This window comes from Dendrobium catenatum, unplaced genomic scaffold (assembly GCF_001605985.2).
Source record: "Dendrobium catenatum unplaced genomic scaffold, ASM160598v2 fragScaff_scaffold_383, whole genome shotgun sequence".
In the NCBI taxonomy this organism is placed as follows: Eukaryota; Viridiplantae; Streptophyta; class Magnoliopsida; order Asparagales; family Orchidaceae; genus Dendrobium; species Dendrobium catenatum.
This window is the reverse complement of record NW_021318845.1, coordinates 21,423-31,758: the sequence shown is the minus strand read 5'-3', so window position 1 is coordinate 31,758 and position 10,336 is coordinate 21,423. Positions and strand designations below refer to the sequence as shown.

Sequence of the window (10,336 nt, the reverse complement as noted above, 5' to 3'; positions counted from 1 at the left end):
TCGTCCCAGGATGATCCCAGATCATCCTGGACGATCCTGGAGCAGATTTTGATATTACAGGGCTTTAGGCATTTAGGGCTCATTTAAACTTTTCGAGACTTTGAGTCATCGAGTCTTCCGTCTTCATCTCTTCTCCTCCCGACTGTTGAATCTAGGGTTTTCTATTTTTTCGACCGATATCACGGTGTTTCATGCTTCCTGGCTTCCTGCCTCCTTGAGGACCTTGACGGAGCTTCTCTCCTCATCACTCATTAGTGTCGTCGTCTCCTTAACGGTCTTTCCTGCTCAAAGATTTTCTCCTCCTTAGTCCTTGCTATTTCATGCACTTTTTTATTTTTATTTGTTGTGCACTTGTGCTAATTACTTACTATCATGTTACTATGTTAGAGTGATCTACTAATCTTGGTTGAAGTTTCATCGTTCTTCTTCGGTTATTCCAAAGATTTTAAGCTGTTATGCAATTTTCTTTTGATTTTTTGATTAGGGCATGGCTTTTATCTTTTTTTGTATTTGCCGATTAGGGCATGAATCGCATGATGTTAGGTTTTTTGGCCATTTAGGCATGCTATAAGCCTGTAAGTTTGTTGAAGGATTAAGCCCTAACTAAAAGTCTGAAATAAAGTAATAAATGACCTCATGTTGAACCATTGAATGATTTTTTGGATAGTATTTTGAATATAGGCCTGTCCGTTTAACTATTGCGGGCTTATTAGTTATTTTTGGTGCTGCCTGTTGCAATGTTCTGTCTCCGGACGTTGATTTAGTGCTGTGGATTTAAAGAAATACATTAAAACTTAATTAAAGCATATAAATCATGTAGTGTAGCCTGCTGGCTGCACCTGCAAGAAGTTGGTATAGTGCCATAGTGGTATTCACATGTATTTCTTTGAAATTTAATATTTTAGGATGTTCTTTTATATTGAATTATTTATGATATTTAGCTATTTAGTAATATGGATTAAATCCTTTAATTGGTTCATTAGATGGAGGATTCAAAAACACTTCCTGAACTTTTTATTGATGAGAATGAGGAACTTCACATTGAAGATAATTTGGTTGAGTCATCTAATGATGGTTCTGTGGTAATTAAGAAGCGTAGGAGGATGACTTTCAAGGTTTGGGGGGAATTTTGTGATGCTATCTAATCCTGCAGATGATAAGCAAAAGTGTAAATGTAAAAAATGTGGTGCACAATACTTGTGTGAGAGTAAAAATGGGACTGGTAACTTAAGAAGACATTTGCAAAATTGCAAGAAAAGAGATCTACTAGACATAGACCAGCTCATATTGCAAACCACTTCAAATTCTTCTATTTCTATGACTGATCATAAGTTTGACTCGTCAAAATTTCGTGATTTATTTACTGCTTGCATAATTATGCATGATTCTCCATTCCAATGTGTTGAATGGTAGGGTGTTCGAGCACTTTTGAGCTATTTTCTTCGGGATGTTCAACTATTTTCTAGGAATACAACAAGGAATGATTGCAAGAAATTATTCAATAAAAAAATTTCAAATATTCGTTCACAGTTATCTAAGTGCAGTAGCAGAGTGTGTTACATCTGACCTGTGTACATATATAAACACTGATGAATTTATCTGCTTGACTATGCATTTTATTTATAATGATTGACATCTACATAAAAAGATCATTACATCTGACCTGTGGACATCTATAAACTAAGTTTGTTGCAGTTATATCTATAAGACGATAGGGGATTGAAGAATAAAGACAGATTGTCATATTCAGACATTCTTAGAGGTTGAAGTAGTCGAGTTCGAACCATTGAAGGCTTGAACCTTGAAGCTTCTATATTCAGTTATTTACATTTGTTGTAAATGGGATAATTAAATTAGCAAATAGCAATTGAAATTTCTCTTATTTGATATGTGAGACTGTACCTTTGTAATTGACTAATTGTAACATGTAATGATGTAAATTATTTGAAGATTTGTAATTGTAAAAATTTGCCCATGGTTTTCACTTTTCAGCCATGTAGAACATGTTTTAAATTTTTTATAGTGCAGCTGGGTCAAACGGGTCGGGTTGGGTTGACCCGGACCCAAAGCGGGTTGGGTTGACCCGGACCCAAAGCGGGTTGGGTCCAGGTTAGCATAAATGACCCGTTTCAAGAAACGGGTCGGGTTTGGGTTGGCCCGAATGGGGTCCGGTCAATTTCGGGTTGGACCTGAACCCGACCCGAAACTCGTTTTTGACAACCCTACTCAAGATGCTCTCCACATGGGACTAACTTATTACAGAAATTGCAGAAAAAGTTGAAACCGATTCCACTTCTTGTGGCATTTGATTGCTCAAACGTTAGTTTTTTTTTTTTTTGGCGAGGAAACCCTGGTCTGTCTAGCATGCAACCCACATCAATTCACACGAGCCAACACTTAAGGCTTTCACTGTTTTCCAAAAGATTCGAACCAGGGACATAGGCTTTGCCCAGTCGGCTATTCACCACCCGGACAAGCAGTGGTGGGTAAACGCCTTTTTTTTAACCAAAAAGTTGGCAACTACTTCTCATATGGTTGCAATTTTACACATGTAATTTTCCTATTTTTAATGATACGGGCTTAGCATCAAAATTTCCCCCCAAAAAAATTATTCATAGATGCCATCCGGAGGCGGCACAGAATAGTTTCTCCTATTTTATTACGCTTTGGAGCCAACTTTTATGTTGTTACAACCATCTTCCAACTTTTTTATATATTTTATTCAATGTTTTCAAAACATGACCGGGTCGGATGATCGGTCGCATCCAACTTACAAAATCGACTTCGCATTGAACCAGCGGTTCAACCAATGAACTGCTCAACAGGTCCGAGTAAGAAAGAACCGGCCGGCTCTATAAAAAAAAAAATTATTTTTGTTTTAATTAAATTTTAAACAATATATTTTAGTTTATTAAATTTCTTTTATTTTTTTAATATTTTTATTAAATTTGATGATTAATAGTATCATAATATTTGCATTCACTGTTCTATTAATTTCAATAATATATATTTATGAAAAATAAAAATTTTTAAAAAAGAAAAGAAAAAAATTTGTATCGAGTCGTTAGCAAGTCTAACAACTATGATTACTTTAATTTTTTTTTTATATATATTGATTTTAATAATATTAACTATTATTATATCTATTTGTAAAATTTAGTCCTCCAAATTTGAAATTCAAGGGCGAATTGATGTGCGGGGCCGAAACGAAAAAATTGCTTTGAATGGACCTAATGCATAAATTTTTTATCATATTTCCTTTAAAAATTCTTCTCAAGGGGAGAAATTTTTTAAAGTATGATTAAAAATCTAATTATGTTATTAAGCATCATTAAAAAAATTAAAATGAGAAAATCATCTGCTAAAAAGGCGACTTAGTGCTGACGCAATTCATCATTTACTAGCTCAACTAATTAATACTGTATCAAGTTGCCTTTAACGGACGACTTGCTATTGTAACATAACAGTAAAATAAAAACTTGCCCAAACCCACGATCTTGACCTCCTCTGTATCATTGAAGCTAAAATTTTTCCTTCTAGCTTTTCTAACAATTGGTTTCAATCCAGTCACAAAATTTTCTCTAACGAAGACTCTTGTGATAACTTTAGCCACTCCAATCCTGGCCGTATTTGGTTAAAATGGAATGCTGATACTATGAGTTTCACTGCTCTAGCCATGTCTAATCAATTTATTCATGGCATTATAAAGGTTAACTCTATTTTTATTTGTGCTATTACTGTGGTGTATGCAAGCAATTCTCAAGTGGAAAGACAAACTCTGTGGAACAATTTACAAGCTATTGCTGATACTATAAATACCCCATGGGCTATCCTTGGGGACTTTAACTGTTGCCGAACGATGGAAGAAAAAGCTGGTGGTAGTGCTCTCTCTACCTCCAGGCTTGGTGATTTTAATCGTATGATATTCAATACTGGTTTGCAAGATCTATCATCTGTTGGTCACTTCTACACTTGGCACAATCAACAACATCTCAACCCTATACACATCAAATTAGACAGAATTCTGATCAATGACAATTGGCTGCTTAAATTCCCCAACTCTTTCTACAAAGTTGGTGATCTTGACTGCTCTGATCACTCTCCGCTCATTTTGGTTAACACCAATGATAACAGGAAAGGGCATAGGTTCCTTTACAAAAAACTACTGCACAAAATTCTCTGATTTCTGGAGTTGTCTACTGGAAGTTTTTGCTTGCCCCAATAAGAGCAGTCCTTTGAGTGATTTCAATTTTAAGCTTAAGTCTCTCAATAATTCCATCAAGCATAAGACTTGGACCAATGCTAATTCAATCCAATCTGAAATTGACTCCCTCAAGCTCCAGCAAAGCAATGTGATCAACCAAATTCAAAGTAATCCTTTTGATTCTCAACTCAACAGCAACCTTTCGATCATCAATTCTAAGCTTGCTCACTACCACACCACTCTTACTAGCTGGATCTTTCAACGAGCCAAAGTGAGTTGGCTCACCCAAGGAGAGGATGATTTGAAATTCTTATACTAAAAAATCAACATCACTAAAAACTACAATCGCATCAAGGAGATTACTGATGATCAAGGGACCTACAACACTCACAGTGATTTTGCTAAAGTCTTCATTCAACACTTCAACAATCTCTTTAACTCTGCTGGTTCTGAATGCTTGAACATTGATACCACTCTCATTCCAACTGGAACTGTGATCCCTCCACACATGATCTCTGCCCTCACTGCTCCTGTTACCATGGATGAGATTAAAGATATTGTTTTTTCTGGAAAGCCAAACTCTGCGCCTGGACCAGATGGATTCACACTGGAATTCTATAGAGCAACTTGGAATGTAATCCACCCTCAACTGTGCAAAGCTATCATATCTTTTTTCAACACTGGTTTTATGCCCAATCAAGTAAAAGCCACAGCCATTGCCCTCATTCCAAAGCACCCTCATGCCAATAATGTAAAAGACTTTAGACCTATTGCTTTATGCAATGTTATCTACAAAATAATCGCTAAAATCATTGCCAATAGGATGAAGGAAGTGTTGCCTTACATCATCCACCCTAGCCAAGGGGGTTTCATCTAAAAAAGAATCATCTCTGATAATATTCTTCTTGCTGCTGATTTGCTTAGTCAATTCAATCTTAAAGCCAAACACAAGTTCTTCTGTGCCAAATTTGATATCACCAAAGCATTTGACACAGTTTCTAGAGAATATCTTTATAGAAGACTTGAAGCTAAAGGTTTCCCTCAAATGTTCATCTCCTGGATCATGGCCTGTACTTCTAATGTACATTTCTCTGTCTGCATTAACGGTGTGCTTGAGGGTTATTTTAACTCTACTTCGGGTATTAGGTAGGGATGCCCGCTCTCTCCTTACCTATTCAGTATTATCATGGACGGACTATCTACTAGTTTTGACTTGGCTGTGGCTAATAAATCTTTTTAGGGCATTTCTGCAGATAACTGTGAGGTTTTCCATCTCATGTTTGCTGACGACCTCCATGTTTTCGGATCTGCTACCACAGCTAATGCCCACACTCTCAATTCCATCCTTAAGGTTTTTGCCTCTGTTACTGGACTGAATGTAAATCCTCAAAAAAGCACTATTTTGATATCCAAAAATTGCCCTCTAGATGTGGACATCTGCACTATTCTCAACATTCAGCAATCTTTAATTCCCATCAAATATTTGGGATTGCCTATCTTTTATAAGAAACTGAAACTAAAAGATTTCCAGCCACTTCTGGGCAAAATTTCTAAACAATTAGAGGGGTGGAAAGCTAAAACTTTGTCACTAGCCGGAAGAATACAATATATCAAATTCACAATTTGCAACACCATTGCCTACTGGATAAGAGGCTCCATCATAACTAAAGGTGTTTCCAAGCAGATAAATCGTTTGTGCGCTCGTTTTACTTACTTTGGCAGTATCACTCAGAATAAACTTTTTACTGTGTCTTGGAAAAACACCTGTTGTCCAAAACAGTATGGGGGTTTGGGAATCCCGTCTATTGATTCTCTCTGTCACAATTATGCTTGTTCAGTCATTTGGAGGTTCCTTAATACTAACAGCCTCCTATTTAGTTGGTGGAGAGCTAAATACTATTCCCTTTGGAACTATACTTCGGCTAATAATGCTCAATATTGGGATTTGCTTTGTAAGAAAGCTAGCTGCATAAAAAATTGTATTTCTTTTTCTGTTTTCCCAAGTAGCAGCCTTTTTGTGATATGGGACCCTTGGTGTGGGGGACATTCCATTGCTGATTACCTGAAGACCTCTAATTCTATTGCCAACTACTCCAGTTTCTTTAGCTGGAAAGTTTCTAATATTATTCTAGGGGATAATTGGAATCTGCCTCAGTCTTTTGAAAACAACATCATCTCTCTTATTAAGGCTATTCCCATCAGTCAGGTGGAAAATCATTTCTGGTTTGGTAAACAAAATCCTGTGTTTGCTGATTTTTCTAAACAGTTTTTTAGTAATTTGAGCAAAGTTCCCTGGTACAAATATGTTTGGTATAAACATCAAGCCCTTAGATACTCGGTGTATGTCTGGCTTGCTTTTAAAGATGGTTTAAAAACTACGGATATTTTGGCAAAGAGAGGGATTAACACTTCTTACAAGTGCTGTTTCTGTCACGATGATATGGAAACCATTTCTCATCTCTTTTTCGAGTGCAGATTCACTTTTGACATTGCAAAATATTTTTTGCCTTGGCTGAATGATCTTCTTATGAGGCCAAACCTGTATCAGTTATACAATTCTATTTTTGAGCAAAGGATTTTAATCCATAACAGAAACTACTATCTTCTCTCTACCTCTACTATCATCTACTTCTTATGGAGAGCAAGAAATGATAGGATATTTGGTGGTATTGTTGATAGTCAAACCACAGTGATTACAAAAATTAGAAAAGCATTCACTCTTAAAACTATCGGCTGGCGCAATGTTTGATTTCCTGGATCTGGGCTTGGCCTTGAAGCCACTGGTTTCTGCTTTCTGTGATGATTATGTCTGGACAATTTTGGGTAGCCTGCAATTTTGGTTGGAACGTCAGGTAGCCTGGGAGATCATTTTTGAAAGGACGATGATGAATGCTGATTCTTATCAGCTGCCCCTTGGACGGTCTTCTTGGCAACCAGGGGCCTTGCTCTTATCATGACCCATTCGTGTTTTTTTGGACCCTTTTCGAGCACAAAGAGCAACCTGAGTCCTTTGAGGCTGTTCCGCCTCCATTTCTACTGTTTCAATTCATGTTGTATTTTGCTTTCTTTTAGAATCCATAATCCTGTTTTGTGGTGTTTATGGATTATAATTTTCTGTTTCTCTTACTTGTAATCTCTTTTATGCAATGAAATGGACTCTGCCCCTAAATTTCCCAAAAAAAAAAAAAGTAAAAACACTAAAATATATTTTTTATTTTTCTAATTAGATTATTTCAGAAAAAAAATTTCTTGTTAAACTTGCATATATATTTACGCATCTTATTATTATAGATGTCAAAACGTTTGACTAACATCTATAGTCAACCTCAAATCATGAGAAAAATAAAATATCACTTTATTTTGTTCTTGGAAAGAAGCCAGGGGGGACGCCTTAATGAGCCTCTGATGTAGATGTGATCTGATTTGATTTAATTAGATTTGATAGGATTTTTTTCATTAAAAGCTAATTTCTCCTTTTAGAAAAGCATGGTTTTTTTTTTTTTGGAAAATTTGGGGCCTCAGCACATCTATTTCATAAAATGAGGGAATTACAGGAAGAAAAATACAAGAAAAAACATCCCAGCATAAGCAAAAAAATAAAAACTTATGTGGGAAAAAGAAAATAAACCTCAACTATACCACCCAATTACAATCAAAAAACCAAAAAGATCATCATAAAGAACCGTGGCAGTAAGCATGAGTGTAATTCACCAAGACAGAGAGAAGGTCAACAGGGGGCCGTAGTAGTCTTCATCCCAAAGATCATGAGCAAAAAATCCCCAACAGCCAGAGCAAGAAGGCGAACTTGAAGGACCCCTAGGCACAGAAAATAGCAAAAGAGAAACAGAACAACCTGCTCCCAAGCCAAGATACCTGGGCTCAAAAATAACGAGAAGACAGCACATAAAAGACACATCCCTGGTTGCCCGATGACCATCCAAGGGAAATGTGAGGGAGCATCATCATCGCCCAGGCAAGGCATCCCAACAGCAATTCTCAGGACCAGCACGAACCAACCAGAGAAAATGAAGTTAACGAAAATACAGCCCAGCCAAAAAGAACCATTACAGTCTATCCAGCAACTCCATGGAGTTGCCCCATTGCATCACCTTTTCAAAAATAACCCGCTTTATAGCTAGCAGTAAAGAGGTATGGCATAAGAAATTACTTCCAAATCTCCTATTATTCCTTTCCTTCCAGATGAAATAAATCACACTGCAAACTACCAATTTGTAGAAGTTAAACACAATCGGATTGCCAGTAAATACTACCTTCATCCAATCAAAAATCTGCAAGATATTAGGCTGAAGGAGAAAGCTTTGCATCCCAGGAATAAGAGCAGTGATGATATTAAAATGAGTAAGGACACTCAAAAAATAAATAAGAGACCGATTCAGAGTGCACATGGCAAAAATTGCAGGAATCAGGAACTAAAATATTCCTAAAGCGAAGTGCATCAGCCGTCTTAAGACCACCACACAATGCCAGCCAGACAAAAACTAGCATGATCTTTCAAAACAAGGAAGGTCAAATTTTTAAAAAGAACATATTTAACGTACCATTTAGAAGAAGGATCACAAATTAAATTAAATTTTAAAAGAATATGCATAAAAAAAAAGTGTGAACAGTGATCACGTTTTTTTTTATTAAAACGTGATTTAATATAGCATTTTCTGTGTTTTTTATTGTTTCTAACTATTATATTTGATTCATTGACAAACCTGCTACATTCTTAAGATATTTTATAAATAGTTTTATTTAAATATTACAATTTGTAATATTTAAATAAAATTATTTATAAAATATCTTAAAAATAAAACATATTTTTAAAGAATCAAAAGATAATCATTAGGTACAGTAAAAAAAATAGAAAAACACAATATAAAATAACTTTTTAATCGAAAATGTGATCATTGTTCACATTTTCTATTAAAACGCGATTTCACTTTACATTTTCTATTAAAATTCAAACCCCTTTGTGTTTTTAATCATTTTCAAATTTAATTTAATTTATGATCCTTCTCCTAAATCGTACGTTAAATGTGTTCCTTTTGAAAATTTGACCCCCCCCTCCCCTCCCTCAATTTTGGCCTCACTCGCCTAACGTATATATTAAACAAAAAAAGTTCAATTATGAAAATTTACAATATATAATAATAATAATAATAATAATAATAATAATAATAATAATAATTTATAATGCTATCGGCTTTATCATTAAGGGAATGTTTATATTAAAATGTTTTAATAAAAAATGTATTAATGTGAGTTTAAAAATGATTAAATTAGTCATGAAAGTACTTTTTTTTTACTTTTAATTTTCTTTTAATTTTCTTTAATTTATAATATTATATATAAATATATTATTTAATCAAAATTTATATCTGATAAGAGTAGTGTAACTAGACGCTCCACGGGACTTGAACTGAGTATAGAAATTGCAGAAAACAAGTTGAAATCGGTTGCACTAAAAAAAAAACCCATTTCAACTTGTTTTCTACAAATCGGATTCAACTTGTTTTCTGCTATTTCTATAATCAGTTAAAGTCCCATGGGGAGATCTTCTTGTGTCACTACTCTTATCATCAAAAAATTATCTTGGACAGACACGAATCTAAAGGCAAAATCAAATTGGAAACTTTCAAATTTAAATTTGGGATCATTTGAACTTATTTTAGCAAACTTATAGTCAAACTGAACGTCTTGAAAATACGAACCCAACGACACCAAATTCTACTCAAACTGAGCCCAAATAGGGCCAAATCAAAGACTCGAAGCACATTTGAAAAGTTCAAACCATAAATTAGATGATCAAATGATTTTCAAACATGACATGCTTACTGTTGAATCGAGCGCCTCGACGAGACGAAACCAATGATCCCAAAATCATTGAATTCTAGCGTCATAAAGACACTAAAATATTCAATAAATGGTCTATGATCAAATGAGTCAATATTAGCCGTACATTCAAACCACTTCCAACATACCTTAATCTCCCTCCTATTTACTGATCAAGCTACTTGTCAATATTGGCCGAGATGTACTCACTGCCGAGCGTGCTGGACGAAGCCTGACGTGACAACTAACAATTCCTAGTCATAAATAAAAAATATATATAAAAAAATCTTCATA

At 35.1% G+C, this 10,336-nt stretch overlaps 1 protein-coding gene across 1 annotated transcript; it reads left to right on the top strand.

The window, feature by feature from the left end:
• Positions 1 to 983: 983 nt before the first annotated feature.
• Positions 984 to 6,953, top strand: LOC114579423. Its single transcript, XM_028693888.1, has 4 exons — positions 984 to 1,115; positions 4,560 to 4,955; positions 5,146 to 5,343; positions 5,445 to 6,953. Exons 1-4 carry the CDS (start codon positions 984 to 986, stop codon positions 6,951 to 6,953), a joined length of 2,235 nt encoding a protein of 744 aa, XP_028549721.1.
• Positions 6,954 to 10,336: the final 3,383 nt, after the last annotated feature.